Here is a 20,297-nt window from a genome sequence, read left to right as displayed (position 1 = left end):
TTGACTCTCAAATTTTTTGTTGTTTGTAAACCAGTGAATAAGTTGCATCACTAAAGGCTCATACAATTGTCTTGTTACCTGAAAAGAATAAAAGTCACTTACATATCTAGGAATAATGTAATTCTATGCTATTTTGCTATTAAACATATGCAATTATAAAAAAGACTAGTTACTTGAAGAAGGGCCTATAAAATTAATAGTCAGCTTCATATTAGATTCCTCTATCAAGGATAAAGACAATTAATTAAATAAATAGAATCTGGCTAGCTGCTTTCTATTCAACAAGTCTCTGAAGATCTCCAAGCTTACTTCTACCAATAAGACCCTCTGAGACAAAGAACACTGCATGCCACAGGCTGATACACCAATGTACAGCCAAGGAAACTGGGATGTTTGTTTTTAAGCTGTATGTTCATCTAAAATCTCTCTGAATCTTTACCATAATTCATTATTCTAACTTCTTGGATTTCAACAATTCTATCTGTAAAGTCAACCTGAGTGAAATACTGCCACACCATAACAGTGTAACAGCATTCACTCATAACAGGGAAGAACCATTAAATATATTTATATATGCATTTACACATGCTTATAATACAGCATGCATGGGTTTGGACCTATCCAGACATTATTTCCCTGTGGCTTATGTTCAGCCATGTGCCAGCAAAAGGGGCTTCACCTAAACTGGTAACACAGCTTCCTGTACATTTTAACAGAATACAAAGTCTCTTTGGTCTAAAAACAGAACCTGGATGCCACAGCCCAAACAGCAACCTGAAGGCAGAAGACCTGTAATTTCACTAGGGTAGAACCAAAATGTCTATTCTGTTTCATGTAAAGGAGAAATATGAAGTTCAGACACTTGAATGAAATAGGTCATCCTTTGCTATCAATAAGGCAGCTACAAATTCTCTCCCAAATGCTTTTCTTGTGGATTGTAACTTAATATAAAAATATTCAACTTCACCTCAAATTAACTTACTGCAGAAAAAGAAAAATATAGAAATCAAATACAGTGAGGAAGAGTGGCTGCTATCACAAACTCTTTGAGTTACTCTGAATTACACACCATTATTGAAATCTGAAAAGCCTTCCACCCCATCCCTGAAATCCTACGACCTATCCCTTGTAACAGCATAACTTGTAAATAAAATTATAAATTAATTTCCACATTCAGAGATACTTTAAACAAGTTAAAATGCTTGTAAGTTACTCTGCTTACCTGGTCTACATCACAGGCAAGACGAAGCAGCACTGGAAACGTTCGCTTATGTAACTGATACATAGGTGGGGGACCTTGATGTCCTTCTGGCATCTGAGATGCTTTCCCCAACATATATGTGACAATGCTATGTAGCAGCTCACAGGCTGCAACCTGAAATTTGAAAATCCCTTTGGTTATGCATCCATCACTTCCACAGCAAAGATACAATTGTAGGCAGGAGAGAATGGGTAGCAAGAAAGGGGATACTTGGGAAATCACTCCAATCTATGCTAAATCACCATTCCAGGAATGGATCATGGCCACAGAAATAAGTTACACAGGCCTTTCTCCTAATGTTTTAGTCTATCATGGGCAGCCACTTTTCAACTGAAGAAAAATAATCACTGGCTAAGTCACCCATCATTATGTTTTCAAAGATACTTCTGTTCTGGACAATCTTTGGATATCCACATCCCAATCCAGTAAAGCAGCAAAATATTTGCATAAGTGATCTGCTGGACTGGGCCCACAGGTTCACAGGCTAGCATGAGAAGAAGGTCAAACAACTCCAAAGATCAACTAGTTCGAAAACTTCACCTTTATGTTAAGTCTAAATCTCAAAGCACAATTGTCTCATGGAGCTTTTAGCAACTTCTGGCTCCTTAGTTTTTCAAAGAGCACCAAAGAGGGCAAATCACTACCTATGAATTAATTAAACCAGGTCTGTCTTAACATGGAAGACTATTTTATGCAGTGTTCACTAGCCAGCATAACAAAAAAAAAGAAAAAGATGCAGAAAAACATCAATACTTTTGTTTGTCTGTCACTTGCAGAAAGAGCCAGTTCAGTCACACGAGGCAAGAACACATCCAAGTAGATGACAGGCTTCATATCTGCAAATGGTACAGCAAAGCTCAGACGCTTCTCAGTGTCCCAGGACACACATTTCTTCATCATCTCTTCTGCAGAGGTAGCTAATGCATTTGAAAAACAGATCAAAACAAAAAATAGGCTTCATATAATATACACAGATCAAGTATTTATGTAGCTCACTCAAAAAATTTGTAACCTTCCAACTTCAGCTAGATTGTCAAACAATGTCAATGATTTAGAAATTACTGGATGTTACAAGTACCAGAAGTGTTAGAAGGCCAGTTTTATTTCCACATCCAAGCAGACATTTAGCCACTACATGGAAGAAATTATTGCAGCCAGCATTTCAGGAGACAGTCACAGCAGCCTCCAGTTTCACTACAGGTAAGTTTGGAGATTATTATAAACTCGGAAGACATTGAATCACACTTAACTTTAAATACTTCTTTAAGGCAACCAATACACTACTTTTGTCTTCTACTGTTAAAAAGTATTGGTCAGATCAGACAAGAAGATCCAAAACAGACTCCTGCACTCACACAGAAAATGACTACATTTATAGCTATGTCCTCTGAGGAAAACTGCCATGCTTACTCCCTTCTTTACCTAAATACCCGTATTTGTTAATTTGGTTCACAGAGTCTGACCACACTTTGTATTTACTTTCCAGGGAATAATGCTATTTTTCCACAGTATTTCTGACTAAGGAACAGAGAAGTATTTGCCAGATGAAAAATTCCTTGTGAAGGCAGAAAAAACAAAGGTAAGCACAAAAAGAAGAGAACAAAACTTCTATACCACTACACTACTGTTTAGACTAACTACATTTGGAGCTGAATTTAGTCCTTACATCTTATGGTCAGGTACTTACACTATACTTTTCCATTTTTGTTTCATTAGATTTTATTACATTTACTAATTGAATTATAAAGTTTTATCACAGACTAAACAGCAAAGAGCAGAAAACTTGGGGGGTTTTTTGAGGAGGCACTCAAACAGAGCTCTACTACGTGAACATACTAAGAAAATGGTGCACTCAAAAGTGAAGAAATCAGCTTGCCAAGAGTTATACACTATCTGCAGGCTGCAGTACTGAAAACCTGCATTAAGGAGAATTTTAGTAAAAAGGTGCAAACAAGTACTAAAGAGTTAGAAATTGTGCCAAGTTTTAAAATGGCTTCGCAGCCAGAGGGTGAAGGGGGAAAATAAATGAAATGAAATTAATTTAATTAAAGTAAATTAGTGGACATTCTACTCTCTTAAACTCCAGAACTGAATAAAAGCAGTTTTGTTTAAAAAGAGCAACAAAAATCAGCATTCATTGAAAAGCTCATGCATTCTCATAAAGCGATGTTGAGACCTCACTGAAATCTATTTTTAGGAGAGAGAGCAGAAGCATGTAAGTATTTTTATTTACACTGATACTCACCCGTAATTAAGTTGTGGTTGATCTGCCCTCCCAAAGACCCAAGAAGGCGTGCCACTCTAATCCTTACTGCTTCCAAGGAGTGACTGTCATCCTTAATGATTCAACAGATTTAGATTAGTGAAGGGTTACTTCTATACAGAATTAACTTGTTTGCATAGTAAATGAAGGTTTAATGGCTTTTATTAACATACAGATGAAGGTAAAATGGAGAACCTCTGGGAAGAAGAACTGCCTCAAACAAGAGAACAATTTTGGTTCAATAAGCAAGGGGCAGAAGACCAGAAAACATCTACATCATATATTGTGAGCTCTTCATTGCCATTTGTCAAGTAAAAGTTGAAATTTTATCATCACAGATAACACATATCTACAGAATGACAGTCTAAAAAGTGAAAATACATCTGATGTTAAAATTACTCTTTTAATTTGCTTTAGATCTGGGATTTACATGTAAGCAGCCAACCGATTTTCATAAGCAGCCTGCAAAATGTAGTCATTCTGTTTAAAGACCACTAGGTTGGAAAGAGTTATATACAAATAGGAGTAGCTATTAGTTTCAAACCTAAAAAAAGGGGTTTTTTTAAGTTACTTTGCAAACTGGAATATACAAATAAAACCATACTTATTTTGAGTTACTTGAGAAAACACTGGTCAAAATTATACGTATCTTTGACTTCTACGACTATTAACCTATTGATAATTTTTTAAAGGTTCTACATTCAAAAATGGCATTTGCATGCTACTGGCACCTGATTTTAGCTGTAGGAGTCAAATTTTTCTTTTCATAATGTATCAGTCTAGCAGTGATGCTGACTTACAGGATTTCTTTAGTGCCCTTTCTGTGCTTCCCATTCTCACCCTAGAACATGACATCTTTCCAGCTGTGTCAATGTAACAGATTTTTGAGCCACACTGTAGAATGGTATTCAAGGAAATAATCTAAGGTAGAAATAACCCTCAGAAAAAAAAAAAAAAAAAAAAAATCCATGCAAGAATGGAAGAGAAACAGTGGAAAGTGATTAATTCACATTTAATTCTAAAAAGAAACAATGTTCTTACCAATGAAAAAGTCTTCGCTCTCCTTAAACGCTGTATCACAACTTTATTAAATCCCTTTTGGGCTGCTCGAGAAAGTTTCCTTACCTCCCAGTTATTCTCAGATTCAACTGATGAACAAAAAAGCAGCATATTAGTTTTACTTTATTGTACCAGCACCTCATGCTGGTACTCATTGTTTCTTTAGAAAACCCACCCTGGTTTTGCTCATTTTTAATGTTAAGATGCGACCATTATTCTTTCATTTAAAATATTTATTAATGAAAATAAGTCTCTATTAGTGAAAACTAAACTGATTTAAAGGATAAAAAGGACAAATCAGAGAAGCAGCATATGAAATGGCTACAATTAATGATTGTTCGGCTGTAGCAAATAAATCCTAGTTTAAGACAAAGGTAAATATTGAGGTGTAAGTGAAGTTCAATTGTTCAACCAGAGGAAATGCACAATATAGACAAAAAACGTCACACCCTTATCTTTAGGTGAAACAATGAAAAAATTATTTTTCTCTCCCTCAAGACTAACAGTTTTAGCCTGCACGTACCTGTAGATGCAGAGTTTTTCAAATAACCATCAAGAAGAGGTAGAATATCCTTGTAATAAGGTTGCATTATATGTCTAGGGATGTGAGTTGACCAGTCTTCCAAAGCATCCAGTCCCAGATCAGCCATCGGGGCGCAGCTAAGGCCCAGCTTAAACGCGTTCTATGTGTCAAATGTAAAACTATCAGTCTTTCATTTTTATTGACTACTATTATTTAAACGTAAATATATATATATACACACACCTTTGAAAGCATTTAGCATGAAATACATCTTCCTTGATAATTTTTGTCTGCTCAAGATTGGAACAGGAGACACATACTACATTGCAACACAGGCATTAACAGAGTCAGCTTTGTACAACAGCAAATTCTGACAATTTACTTGTTGATCCAAAAAGTCAAGTAATTTGTATTCTATCTCACTGAAGACAGTACAAAGCTGAATCACTATCTTACATGCTCAGAATACTAAATTTGCTCCAGAATTTTTGTGTATGTTTCAGGAAAAAAAAAAAGTGTTATCTGCACATGACTTTGACCCACCTGCAGTGCGGGAATATATGTTTTGATATCGAGCATGATGATATCATGGGGCAAAGAGAGTAAAAAACTCAGACAGGATGCCAACAACTCATCTTTATACTGCTTCATTTTTGCTGCAACCTATAATTCAGATAAATTGATCAAGAAGAACAATTATAAAGCTTTTAAGATTTTGATTTAGCTATTTTGATATCCATGTAAAATAAACAACTTGAAACCGATACTAGAATTTCATTTACTTGCAGATGTATTTAATGTACAGTTATTCAGTTACTTTGCAATTGTACATGAACAGGTGACCAATATACCTCTTCTGACATTAAGCAAAAAACAGACAGAAAAACATCTTAAAACACCACTACGTTACATGATGCAAAGAGCTAGAATACTTCTCTCAAAAATGTAAGGTTTCTCAGAAGATATAATTTTGATTGGGTCATGTATGGTTATAGTCGGACTAAGAAAGTTAGCCAGCAAAATCACTTGCCTCTTTTCCAAACTTGACAAACAGTGCAAAGCAAGACTTCTTTTCTGGGTCTTCAGAACATTTTCTGAGACTCCTTGGACCGACACCCTACAAAACAGAAACCACAAGTCAACAGTATTAAAACATACAGTACAGAGTATATATGAAGAGCAAGTTCAACTCAGAATGCATGCATTACTGCCCATTGTGAAACAGGCACCAGTGAAACCCTGAAATGTATCTTTGTTCTCCGAGCTTAGAAACTAACATCAACATGGTGCACTGAGGGTTAATTTTTTGAAATACACTTAATATGACCAAAATAATGGATATGTAGGACCAAAAAACAACTTATCAGTGGGTTAATTTTATCCTTGTCCACCCATCTAACAAACCATACAACTAAAAAAAAAAAATAAATGCTTAACAGTGGATGTCCAGGTGGTAAGAATGCTGCTGGAATAAGAAAAGGGCAATTGACAACAGCATCTGCAGTACAAGCAGCTACACCAACGAGTTCAGAAATTTGCTGCACTTGGTGCCATCACCAGCAGTGGCAGGGACAGTTCTGGGCTCTGTAGTGTGCTACACACATAATGAGGTGAAGCACCATCACTTTACAATAGTTCCCATACAGCAAATGGTGCAGCCACCAGTAAAGCATCATATTTCCTGTGGAAATCAGTGAGTGGAAAAAACTGGGCTTCTAGTCTACATTTTTTTCTAGTTTACATTTTTACTTTCTATGTGCTTATAACTATGGAGGCATAGGATACTATAAATGTTAGAAACAACTGGGTACAATTTCAATGAACTATTTTCCATAGAGCATAAAAAATATGTAAAGAACGGCACCATCATTGATACATGTTATCCCTCCATTGGGAAAAGAGATCTCACCTCAAAGTACTTTATTTTCTTGGCAATTTTCATTGTAACAGAAAGCAGCTTGTAGAATCCACTAATAAGAGGTAGCCTCGTTGAATGTATAATAAGGTCATAACCAAAGGAATATACCCAAGGGTAAAAGTATTCTACATGCTTCTCTGGAAGTATCTCTCTAAAGCAGATACACAGAAAAGACACAAGCAAAAAAAAAAATAAAAATCTGAATGAAATACTTGCTTCCTTTTTGCAAACTTTAATGTCAGTACAAGAAAGAGAAGTATTGCTACAACAGGGCAGCTCCAAGGACAGAGAGGAAATAATTACATGCTGTCTTCTGAGAAAAGCATAGGAAGCTTTTTATTTTGCTTTAAAGTGCAAAGCCACTTCTTCCTTGTTATTTCTTATTACTGAATTTATACAAAGACACATACTCAAATATCACATTTCATTCTCAGGACTGTAGTATTACTAGGGGAAATCAACTGAACTTCCACAGGCAGACAGCGCTGTACCTTTCACTTAATGCCCCACAGTACTTATGGAGACTCTGTTTCTGGTCTCTGAAATATTTGGAATATAAGGTGAGCATAATACTAAAAGTTACAACATATACTGAACGACAATTGCACCCAAATAATGAACAGAATTAATTGACTCCTTTATGTTTCAACAAACCAAGCTGATGAGCTAGGATGTTCTCACTTATGACCCAAATGTCTGAAACACAGTTACTGTCTCCCCACTAATCCCCTTCTGCATTTTGAAACATGGTATATCATCATAAGTTGGAAACAGGCATCTTAAATAAATCTCACCTTACATTTCTTCCAAACACTTTGTAATCTCCAAACTACATAGAAACATATTAATACCTGCAGAATTCCACTAGATTTATAAAGGCAATAAAGTCTGTTGGCTTTGTTGGCTGCAGGTTTGAAGCAGGGTCAGAAGTGGGCCAAATAGAAGCACTGCCAGATTCATTTTCATCCTGAAAAAAAAATATTGAAGTAAGCACACTTAAGCTGTGAAAATACAAAGTGTTTACACATTTTTTCCAGATAAACAGGCTGCCTCTTTCTCTTTTTCTCACTGCTACTAGCTTGTCTGACACAGACAAATGTTTAAAAATTGACATATCTGCAACTCAAAGATATAATACGGGAAAAGAAATAATATGCTTGCTCATCAGGAAAAAAGCAAGCAGAAAAATGAAAATCACTAGATTCCCGAGTAGGCAGGTTCTGTGGCAAGTTCACAGTTCTGTGAACAACTTCTGATTCCTGTGTTCCCATCTCCTAACACTGCAATACAATAACCAGAAATACTAATTGAAACTTTTTTACTAGTGTGAACATTAATTCAAGGACACTATGAGGAGGTATGGAAGTGTAATGAAAGCAAAACAGAGAAGGTGATTTTGGTCTCCCTACAACAGCAGAAATTAATGGACAAGTCATCAGGTCTCACCTGTTCATTAACATCCAGTTTCTGAACAGTCAGGTCCAACTTCTCAATAATCTTCAAAACAGATTTTATAAATTCATCATACAGCAAGCGATTCAGGGAATGCAGTGATGAATTTGCAGTAAGGAAGTTTTCATCTTCAAAAACACATTCCTTTGCAGGAGAAAAAAGTACTCATTTCAAAAGGTCAGTGAAAATTATTTCTTGAATTTACAAATCAAGATTTGAATGACTGAGAGAATGTGTCTTCAGAGTTTCTCAGCTATGGAAACCTAAATTCACACCTGCCTAATTAACTTATCAGCCACAAAATCTAACTAAATCTAGAAAACAGTTCTACAGTATGACATTTGGAAAAGGTCTAGAGTTAGAAAAGGAGTGTCAAGATTCAGCACTACTTTTCCTTTTGTATTTCCATGGTAACCATGCCTTTACCTTCATTGTGTCACAGTTCAGCAGACTTCTAAAGAGATACAGATAGTCCTTGTACGTTGGTACTTTCCATCTCCCTGCTCTAACCTCGCCAGCTTCACCGGAGTCTTCTGATCCAGAAGCTTCTTTTCCAAAAACATCCTGAAAGTACACAATACTTTTCAGAAACACTGTGTATGTAACTACCTTACTCAAGCCAAAACATGATACAAAATTACTTCTGCAGGTAGAGTATGTTTAGATTTTTCACTCAAGCAATCTATACAGAAAACAAAACAACCAGCTCCCTCCAAAAATCTCTAAAGCTCTCCTTCTAGTGGTCAGTTATTGAAGATTAACTCTACAGTTATCCTGTTGCACAAGATTAGAAAACTTTAAAATCCTCCCTTAACATTCAGTAAAACTTTAAAAAAGTGTCCAAAATTTGTCAACCTGGTAGAAATCTAGATGGCCTTAACTATGACTACTTTGTTGCAGACAACCTGAGCAAACAAGAACTACAGAGAACAAAATTTCTACTTCCTGCCATTTATGTTTTTTCATTTAGTACAGCAGGCATCATTACTCTGAGCAGATGTAGGAACCAGAAACTAATAACAACTAGGCCACAATTCAAACTGGACAGAACTATTTTTGCTTCTTTGGACCTTCCCCTGTTTACTGGACTAGATCTTCAAGAACTGGAATGCATACTCTAGAAATCTAGATGTCTCATCAGTTATTTTACCTTTGAAAATGTGATTGGCTTGGAGAAGATTCTAATTAATCCTTGATGCACTGAAACAAAAAAAAAAATTGCCTGAACAAACTTTAAAAGGCACAACATCCATCTAATTCATTATGCTAGTAATTAATTAAATCAGTCTTATTTTTTTTTAAATATTCTGTCAAGATGAGGGTGAAGCAAAAGAACACAGATTTTTCTTTAATGACAAACATATGCAAAACCAGAGCCATAACTCTAGGATATTACATGGCAAATAAGTTTTGAACCTTCTTCTTACTACCTTTTCTCAATACTACTTTGACCTTTCCTTGAGTCTGAATGCAGTGGTTGATCAAAGCATTGCCCATAATGCCCACATTGCAAAAGGCAACAAGTCCCAGTGCCTCTCACAGACATGGACTTAGGATGCCCATTCCAGCATGGTGCTTTGGGTACACACCACATCCCAAAACAAGAATGTGGAATGAAAAGAAAACGCCACAGCAGTAGAGAAAAGCCACTGTAATTAACTGGAAAAAAAAAAAGAAAAAAAAAAAGAAAGAAATTTAAAAGGATGTCTAAAAAAACAATACACTGGGATATCAGCATGTTGGAGGCTACTGGAATTGTCAGATACCAAGGTTAACACATTCACTACTACATTTGCAGGACTGTATCTGACTAATTGCGTACTTGAAATTTAAATTATTACTACATACAAGTTTCAGAGCTCACTTTACCTTTTGTGATACTTAAAGGTAACTGAAAGAATATTGAACATATTTTTTGTATATCTTTCTGCAAAATCCCCTTCTCCCCACAATCCTTCAGAACAGGAACATAAATCTTATATTTAAACAGATTACCACAAAAATATATTCTCCTGCCCTTGATGATAGCCATTCTGTTAGCCAAAGCAGTTATTAAATGTATTCCTTAAGTGATTTAATAATGGATACTGAAAAATAACACAGAGAACCCTGAACCTCCATTAGCAGAGGATGGGGAAAAGCTTCATTTTATACCACAAATGGCTATTTCACGTATCTCTCTGAGAACCAGTTACTAAAATGAGGGAAAAAACCCACAAAGAACCAAAACCAAACCATAAAAGCACAACTCCAGGAAAAACACAAAGTTAATATCACAGACTCACCCACGGTGCTAATAAAACTCCAAAGAACTGGACCTTTTCCTGAGAGGGCTAGAAATACCTTTATTATAGATCTGCAACACATTGGCTGCATTTTTTCACTGTATTGTGGAAAGCTGTTGATCTGCAGAACAACTAGATGCTCAAGAACTGGAGTATATACTTCAGGAATCTAGAAGAAATAAAACCAAAAAAACCACCATGCAAACACAATGATTATAACTCAGTATCAACGTGAAGAATTATGCTAAATTATTTCAGCAAGATACTTTGTTACAAGAGTTTACAAGATTACCTGCTCTGAGAACAATAAAAGACTTAGCAAGTGAATACACCTAAGATACAAAAAAAACAACCAAGTAAACAAAAAAAAAAAAATCAAGAACAAAAAACCTCAAACAAAGCAAGCAGAGTAAGAAAGTTTCCTGGAATACATTAGGAAAGTAGTTCCTGAATAGATTAGTGCTTCAGTGAAACAAGCCTTAAGTTTATTAGAAAAGTACCAATTTATTTAAACAATAATAATGCAGCAGTATAATCAGCTCATCCTTAAAAATCTGAAAACAGAATGTGAGTGAAAGTCTTTTCTCTGCCCCAGCCTTACTTCCCAGTCACAGCTTGGATCCAGAAAGCCCTCGTTAGAATATAGGGGAATTACTAGGGAAATACAAGCATCAGGGGAAAAACAAAGTATCATTGTCAGAGAATGTGCCAGTTCCAAAAAATGCAATTATAAAGTAGTATAAATCACATTAAAAGGCTAAGACTAGGTCCAAATGAATAGCTTTTCCTAAAGGAAATAAAAACCTACTTACATTTGGCTATCATGTTTTCTCCTGAAATGCACAGTAGCATTTAGTATCTTCTGTGTATTTTCATTATTAAAATTAAATCTAATAAAGTACTCTTCTGATATTCTTTCCCATGTGAATATCAGGAAGAACTTCTTTACTGTGAGAGTGACAGAGCACTGGAACAGGCTGCCCAGAGAGGCTGTGGAGTCTCCTCTGGAGACATTCAAAACCCGCCTGGACACGTTCCTGTGTGATGTGCTCTGGGTGACCCTGCTCTGGCAGGGGGGTTGGACTAGATGATCTTCCGAGGTCCCTTCCAACCCCTAGGATTCTGTGTGATTCTGTGATTCCCCAGGAGCTAAAAGTCATCATATTTCAGCTAAGAACTCCTTTCTAGCATAGGTATTTTTGCAGCTATTACCTTCTTATAAATGCCCAGCCATATTAAAAAAAAAATAACAACCAACAAAAACCCTGTAGTTCAAATACTCCACTTACTGTATCTATATGGAATATCACACTTGCAATGGACTGAAGGAAACTTGGCAGTTGATACAGATGGTCATCTATTGTTTCTGCTTCTGTGAGGTACATTTGCTTGCAACGCTGAAGGAGCTCAACATACATGTCATCAACATCCTTAGAACTGATAGCTTTACAAGGCTTGAAGAGAGAAAATAAAACAATGATTTAGCAACTTTGTACAAACAAGCAAACCCATGCTGTAGCAGTAAAATCCACCCAGACCTTCACTGCATCAAAGTTCAAATAATATTTCATTTTTTTCCAGGAAATCAATACATGTGAATAAATTAACCGTAATACTTAATACATGTATGAGAAACACAGTAACTGCAATGAACCAAAGTAACAGTTCAATGATGCAGTGTAATGTACTGCAAAAGTACTTGAACTTGCAGTGACACCATTTCAAATCCAGCCTGAAAAGCATGGAACTTGTCTGTAAATATGTTCAATATGGCATTATGCATGCTGATAATCACCCATATTTTGACCCAGCTGCACTGAAGTGTTAACTGGCTTACCTTAATGTGGCTTAACCAATTATCATGCACAGGCTACTACTATTTAACATTTAGCCCAGATTCTGAAATTTTATTGTGTATTGAAGCATTAAGATTCCCCTTTCCTATTAAAATCTGCAGCATTACCCTATGTCTGTATTTGTGATGTAATTTTTATTAACTTCTTGCATTCTGTAACAGTTATTTTTAACAATTACTTTCAATTCAGTAATTTGAAATACTTATTTTTTAGTGGAAACAATACCTGTAACTCAATCCCTTTCTAGTTCATACCATAGAAGAGGAAGACTAAGTTTCAACAAAGCACATGTAAAAATTCTACAAAACAAATGCACTCTGCTCAAAAAGTAGCATGATGGAAAGAATTTAGCCAGTAACCAGCTATTCTATCATATTTCCTAACCTGTTCTAGATAATCTTTGAGACTTAACCTATTCTTTGTTTTGAGAGATAAAAGAAGTAATGTCTGTAATTTTATTACATAAAAGTTGGGGTACCACCATCAAGCACATAGGCTGCAGATATATAAATGTAATCCTTTCTTTACAGAACTTTAAATTAATTGTTCTATTCCAATTTTAATTTACTGCTGACAAAAACTGGCAGCTGGCTCTTAATGGTGCTTCCTGACAAAGCATGCCCTTCACGTACATATATAAGCACAGCTTCGTGGTTTTGTTTGCTGGGGTTTATTTTTAATTTGCAGTTGTTTCACTGATTACTTCCTAGTGTCCTGCAGTCAGCAGTACATTTTGGCTGTTCTGATTGAGATTCCTGCTCTGTAGGAAACCTATCTGAACCGCAGAGCCTGGACTCTACTATTTAAATGCCAATGGATCAAGTGATGTATTGTCTGTACCTAAGCAATTAATAACATCCTTAAGTTTGGTGACAACTGTGTATGAAGCCTCTTTTTTTTCTACTTCAGAGCTAGTGGACAAGCTGGAGTAACCACAACTCTCAATTCTGCAACTTCTCCCACTAAATTCAGTATGCATTTTAATAATTCTTCAATGACTATGTATTTTACAGTGTAGCTAATTAAGTTCTACACTTAATTCAGAAACAAGATTATTTATGAAAGCCTTGTAAACACCTTGTGAACTTGTAAAATGAATGGCATATGGATCTTAGCTTTAAATCTACTCAATACACTGCTTTATCAGAAAGTTTCCTGCACATACTGCTGCAAAAAGCCCATATCCATGAATGGCAATGGACAACTCTTTGTTGCTCGAATCCATTCTTCTGATGATTCCATAGAACTGCTCCATGAAGAACTGCAATATGCCTTTGTGTAGCTCTGCATCCTTAGCTACCATTACAGAAATCTGTAAGGCAGACACAAAATTTTTAGGATTTTCAGAAACATGAAAAAAGCCACAAAAGAATGGCAGTAAATCTTTAGAGACCTAGCTTGTAACATGAAGCACTCCATAAAAAGAATTATTTATTAAATGGATTCACTGAACTTCCAAGCACTAAAACAACTCCACCATTTCAATAAATTTAACTTTGCTTTAGTCTCAGAGGTCCCAGTGAACTTACAATACCTGCTTGAGGAATGAGTCTAGTGCAGAATGACTGGCTTTCTTCAGCTCCTGATGTGTGTGGCCACACCATTTACACATGGCTTCAAAGAGGGAGACATAGTTGTCCAAGAGCAAGGAACCAAACTGAGAAGCATGCCAGCTGAACAACTGTAAACCAGCTGCAATTTAAAAACAATTCTCATTGAATCCCATACTTGTATTTCAGCTGTGTTCTGAACTAATTTACACTAACAGTGAAAAAGAAAGGAACTCTACTGGTTACAAACTCAATCATGCAATTCACAAAGATTTGGTTTCTGTGGTCAGGCATATATATACTCAAGTTCCCTACTCCACCAAACTGTGATGCAGACAAATAAAGAATTCAGCATATACGTAACTTCACAATTTAAAAAAAAAAATAAAAAAAAATTAAGATCCTTAATAATCTTTTTTTGGCAGACTATCATTAAAGCAGGTTTTACCCTTCACAGCTGCCATGGGCCTGGTATCCAAGCCCTGCATTTTCCCAATTTCTGCCTAAGTTATTCACATTTCACAGGCCAGCTTCTCATTTTCTTCATGAACTTAATCTGTTTCCAGTTTCCTTTTCCTTCTCCCAGTGAAATCCCCCCTCTCCCTATTTTTGCCTTTAGCCCAACTCTTTTCTCCTCATTTGCTACATTCTTCTTATTTTTACTTCTGCCACAGTTCCCTTCTCATACCAGGGTTTTGTACTATTTCAGAGGGGCAAATGGCATCAAATGTTTTGCTGCTGTTCATAAGCTGATTAGATCTTGCCTAGCAAATTAACTCTTTAGGTTCCAACTTAAGAGTACATCAGCGTTCCTCCCTCATCAGCTTAGAAGACTGAAGACTAGAGCCATCCAAGAGAAGAATAAAGAACTCCAGACAGAAGACCTCATTGCATGTGTCTTATCCACCTCAGCCCAAAAGGAAATAATTCACAATCTTACCTAGATGTACTGCATATCGCTTCTGATCAACCTGTAACATCAGAAAAAGTTTGTCATATCTGACTTACTCTTCATCAAGGCTAATTCACTTATGTTGAACAATTAACACATGACAGATTTACCTGTGGGTTGATTGCCTTCATTGCAAAATCAAAAATCTCCTTTGCAGTCTGAGGGTCTGTGAAATAATACAGTGAGTATTCCAGTATTGACAAACAAGGGGCAGAGTGAAGACAGAGACTTAGAATGAAGAAGTAGTATTGGAAAGCCTTACAAATTTCATTTTCAGAGGCAGAGATACTTCTTCCTGAAATACTCTTAAATTTAAAAAAAAAATGTACATCTATATTCATTGTTGGTTTTTTTTCTGAATACCAATGTTTTAACAGACATGTCTCTTCTAAGGGAAACACACCTCTGTGTAAAGCACATCCCAGCTTCAATGTGGCCCTCACAGCTGCCCAATCTCTGGTTAGAAAATAGCTCTTCTAACGTTTATGTACTGCCACACTCTGATGGAAGCCACTCCACACAAAGACTGACTACAAGGACCATGTAAGCTGGATAGATCTGGCTTTTGCATAAACCATCTACCAGGGGGGAAATTTTCATTCTGAGTTCACAGGGAGAAACGGTACTGCTTGCTGGCCGTATAACACCTAAAATCTATCAAATTGTATAACTGTCTTTCTTACAGAAAAAGAACATACCTTCATCCACAGATTTGGTAAAGTTGCACATGAGGGCAGCCAGTCCCCTCAGACATCCTGCTACAATAACTAGCCTGGGTGCTCTTGTAGCTGATGTCATCTAAAAAACACAGGAATTGAAAAAAAGTATTATCCTCAAGCTAAGATAAATTTACATCAAAGCTTCCCAGTTGCTAGAAGTGTAGATAAAATAACATATTCCAACTTCCTACAGTTATGTCAGCACCCACCTCTACGAACACAAGTCGGCAGAAACCTCTCCTACTCAGAAGTTTCATATCATTTGGGAGGGAGTTTAACTACAGTTGCATAAGAAATTCCTTGAAAAGCATAAAATATGTTCCACCAAGACCAACTGTAACAAAACTTAACACACACTAACATCTTAAAAGTGCAGAATATAGGAAAGCAAAGCTCAGAAGAACTGTGATACTTACCTGAAGTGCAAGGATTTGGCAGCTATTACAGCTCAAGTCAGAAACTACTAGTGCATGGCAATATAACTTTTCTGGGGTGTTACTGCAATGATCATCAGATGCCATCTTTTCTCACAGTAAATCAGTTAATTTGCTGTCAATGATGGCCTTGAATTTTTACTCTGATGGCTTTTCAGAACCAGAGAACACAAACTTTAACAGTCTTTAAGGAAGTATTTATGCTTGTCCAGTTAGAACGCTATAAACTGTACTAGTTACCGTAACATTCCAACACACAACAAAGGTAAAAATAGCTATGTCTGAAAAAAAGCAAGTCTAAAATGAAAATTCAATCATACCTGTGTTTTAAGCTCTCCTAAATAAGCTCGGAATAGTTTTTCAGAGTTGTTAACCATGTCACTAGGTTGGACCTCTCCCAAAACTCCCAAAAGCTCATAAATCTTCTCCAGTACTAAAACATAATTTAATATTATTAAATATTAATTACCGAAATAATTATTCTGACATTTCCATTGCAATTCCAGAGTAACTTGCAACCATTCCTGAGGATTTTAATTGGTAATTAGCACATGGGAAATGTCTCTTTAAGATGTACATCTATGTTTACATAATACAATGTGAGATGCATCCTCCTTTCACATTAATAAGTTAAACACACTCTTTTAAAGTGGCTTAGAAAACTGATTAATAAAGGCCCTATCCACTGAGGAAGCATTTACACTAATCCAAGTTTGCTGCTGGCCTTGAGATCGTGCTGGGTCTTCTACGTACCATCAGGGCTAAGGCCACCAGCCAGCAGAGTCTTCTAGGCTTGAGCTTGCACTAGAGGGTTCTATGCAGGCAGAGAAAGTTTTGTGAGGTCTAGACCTGTGAAGCTAAGGTTTCAGCCCTAAGTAGCCACGACGATCCAACTAGAGCTCATATCAGTTTCCTTAAAATCATAAATAACATAATTAGGCAAGGCAGTAACTGATGAGCTCGTGTTAGGGGAAACCAATGCAGGAACTATCACACCAAACTGCAGATCGGAGGACAAAACTGGCTTGCGTTGCAATAAAGTTACAGAGCTTTAGCAACTGAGCTGGCATTTACATGAACTCTGACAGGGACTGACAGCCTCTGCTTTTGATAAGAGCGTCCAATGAAGGGGCCAGGACTACCCTTAAGGTTCAAAGTTACCAAGGAATATGTGTGTATAGTTATAAAACAAGTGTAAGAGTAACTTCAAAGGATCAGCTACTGATCCTTTAGCACTGAACCTGAGGGGAAAAAAACCAAAACCAAACCCAAAAAACTTAAAGCCTAGCAAAGTTAAGTTGGTTAGTGACAAGAAAGCTGGAATTATTCTAAGGATTTAGGCATTTAGGGACTAATAATAACAGATCAGACATAAAAATATGGTTTTATGCCAGGAATCCTAGACCAGACCTGTGTTTAAATTTAGTATGGATTGCCAACTAATTATATTTTTTTCTCCCATATGCTAGCTTATACATATATACAGGTCTGCTAAACCCTAACTGCATGATCATGATCAGAAGACCTGAACAAATTTTACTAGCTCTAAATCATGACAGCTACCATTTTTTATCACATTTGCCATTGGAATAACAATTATACATTTCCATGTATATCCATACAAGCCAACAAAAACTGAGTGTAAATAAAACAAATGACAGTGACAGAAAAATTAAAGCCCACCTGTATCAGCAATTCTACTTTTTGTGGCAAGTTCCCCATAAAATTTATTAAATATCTCTCCAATTTTCATTTCTTCCATCAGACAGGAACGTCGTAAACTTTGCAACAACTAAAGTTAAAAAAAAAGAAAAAAGAAAACGTAAGAAAATCGTGACTACTACTACACTACCACAGTCCTACTTGGTTTAAGTAGAAACACCATTCATATGTGTAATGTCAGCTTAAGTATTTTTTTTTTTCCTATATGTGCACATATATAAAATGTATCTTTTTCATTTATATAATACATTCTATGTACAGATAAAACGCATAGTATCATTATAATTATATATATATGTATAATATATATATAAACACCCCAAAGGAAAAGAGGCTCAGCAAGTCTGCAGTAGCCTTCATCAAACTTTATTTCTCTCCCTGCTGCTATAAAGCCAACCTAATTCATAGAACTGACTAACTCTGAAGGGAGTTTTGCTTCTCCCAAGCAAAATCAAACAGGTACAAAAGTATTTGCAAAACCAAGGCCTAATGCATTCTAAGGAAGCACATTATGAAATGACTGACTCACACAGTAATAAAACTCTGAACAAAAGCCCTTCTTCTCCTCTACACCTTTCAAATGCTGTACCTAATGTATGATAAGATTAGTTATTGATACATAATATTTTAGAGTAAGAACACAAAAGAAATACAAAAATTATCCTTAAAGAACCATAATAAACTGGTAAAGAGAAGTTTTGCAACTGACCCCAAAGCAACCACATCTTGCTTTAGCAGATGAAGGAATGACATGCTCACATCTGAGCAACTTATTGGAGGAATATCAAAGACAACCTGATCTTAAGACATATCTCTGACTAACATCTAAATGTTGCACTATTAATATTCTCTTGACACTGTACACTAGAGATTTTCTTCACAGTATAGCAAAACTATAGCAAAAGGTTTTTTACTATTTCTAGAAAGAACAGAGATTTATAAAATCTATTTTACCTTAATCAGAAGTTCCAGAGCTGCGGCTTTACATTTTGCTGCCCTTTCTTTTGTATAAACACTAATACAAGTTTGCTAGATAGGAAAGAAAACGGAGATTAAGTAGTCATATGTAAAGATAACAATGTCTTCATCTACATTAAGGTATCTCTTCCTAACAAAGTTTCTAAAAAGACTAAAAAAATTAAAAGATTCAATCCTGAAATGGGGCTTCAAATACAACATTGTAGCGCTTTCTGATACAACAAGTCTTGGCTCAAGCAAATAAAGCATAGTTTCTGGAATAAAAGACACACATAGCAAATTTTCCACCTCTATGCCATCATTCTTTACAATACGTAGCTACTGATTTGTGGTCAGCAAACATCACGGTGCACTCAAGCATTTCTATGCAAAGCAATATTATTCAGCAATCTAGACTTGAGGAATCTCATTTTTAGGAATATGGTACTTTCCACCAATTTCTCCATATTTAAAATATTACACCTAAAGCTATGAATTTACTCTGTATCAACAAAAAATGATCGGAAGTATTTTCAATATAAGTAACTATTGTATTTTGTAAAGACACACATGAAATGTATTCTATAGCTGAAGCAAATTTCACACTTCTCTGTTGTATTTTTTGTAACATGTATCAATCAGGCTGTTCCAGCTCTAACAAAAACCCTGCAGACGGGTAAGGTGGACTGGGAGGGGGGAGGGACAGTTCAACATATTTTACCCTATGACACTCCGAGGAACTGTTTCAACCGTTTGGTGAAGATGCTTAGGAAACAATTTTCTTTGACCCACCTTAATATTACAAGCATAAGGATGAATTTTGTCTCCGACTTTTTCCATAAAGACACAAAGAAACTTCAGTGCTTCTTCCCTGCAATCTCGAAACTGAAAGGTAAAAAAACCCAGAGTTTTCACGTGGACAAGACAAGGCTCTGTTCACACAGCACCATCTTAATGCTTCTTTAAAAAAGAACGTTTACCGAACTCACCTCCTCGATGCCGAGGGACCTGTAGATGAAGACAAGCAAGCCGTGCTCTTGGGAAAACACCAGGGACAGATGGAGCGCTGCGGGGAAGCACAACAATGCGTCAGGGGGTTTCTCTCCTAGGGCAGGCAGGGCCGGACGCCGTTCGGCTCGTACGGAGGAATAACGCCCTAAGGCCTCGGACGGGAGTGCCGTCCGTGCCCAGGAAAAGCACAACTTCGTGCGGGTCCTTCTGACCCCCCCACGGACCCCAGGCTGGGGCTGCTCGGAGCCGAGAGAAAGCCACCCGGGGGCAGGGCGGCGAAGAGGGGCACGAACCAAGTGTTTTCACCAAGCGGAACGGGTCCCTGGGCCAACAGG

General features: G+C 36.5%; 1 protein-coding gene across 1 annotated transcript in view; it reads right to left on the bottom strand.

The window, feature by feature from the left end:
• Nucleotides 1-20,297, bottom strand: part of PRKDC (protein kinase, DNA-activated, catalytic polypeptide) — an 83,600-nt gene that overhangs the window by 61,252 nt on the left and 2,051 nt on the right. Inside the window, 25 exon segments of the mRNA XM_010006889.1 lie at nt 1-78; nt 1,223-1,375; nt 2,015-2,178; nt 3,507-3,597; nt 4,566-4,672; nt 5,107-5,266; nt 5,650-5,769; nt 6,137-6,223; nt 7,016-7,175; nt 7,876-7,991; nt 8,471-8,620; nt 8,903-9,040; nt 9,627-9,676; nt 10,762-10,930; nt 12,051-12,215; nt 13,783-13,929; nt 14,152-14,309; nt 15,108-15,138; nt 15,230-15,285; nt 15,818-15,917; nt 16,593-16,705; nt 17,956-18,064; nt 18,949-19,023; nt 19,744-19,836; nt 19,941-20,017. Coding sequence (XP_010005191.1) covers nt 1-78; nt 1,223-1,375; nt 2,015-2,178; nt 3,507-3,597; nt 4,566-4,672; nt 5,107-5,266; nt 5,650-5,769; nt 6,137-6,223; nt 7,016-7,175; nt 7,876-7,991; nt 8,471-8,620; nt 8,903-9,040; nt 9,627-9,676; nt 10,762-10,930; nt 12,051-12,215; nt 13,783-13,929; nt 14,152-14,309; nt 15,108-15,138; nt 15,230-15,285; nt 15,818-15,917; nt 16,593-16,705; nt 17,956-18,064; nt 18,949-19,023; nt 19,744-19,836; nt 19,941-20,017 — 2,867 coding nt within the window.

Source organism: Chaetura pelagica, unplaced genomic scaffold (genome assembly GCF_000747805.2).
Source record: "Chaetura pelagica isolate M959 unplaced genomic scaffold, ChaPel_1.0 scaffold109, whole genome shotgun sequence".
NCBI classification, from domain to species: domain Eukaryota; kingdom Metazoa; phylum Chordata; class Aves; order Apodiformes; family Apodidae; genus Chaetura; species Chaetura pelagica.
The sequence above is the reverse complement of the archived record's forward strand: the minus strand, read 5'-3'. Positions and strand labels throughout refer to the sequence as shown.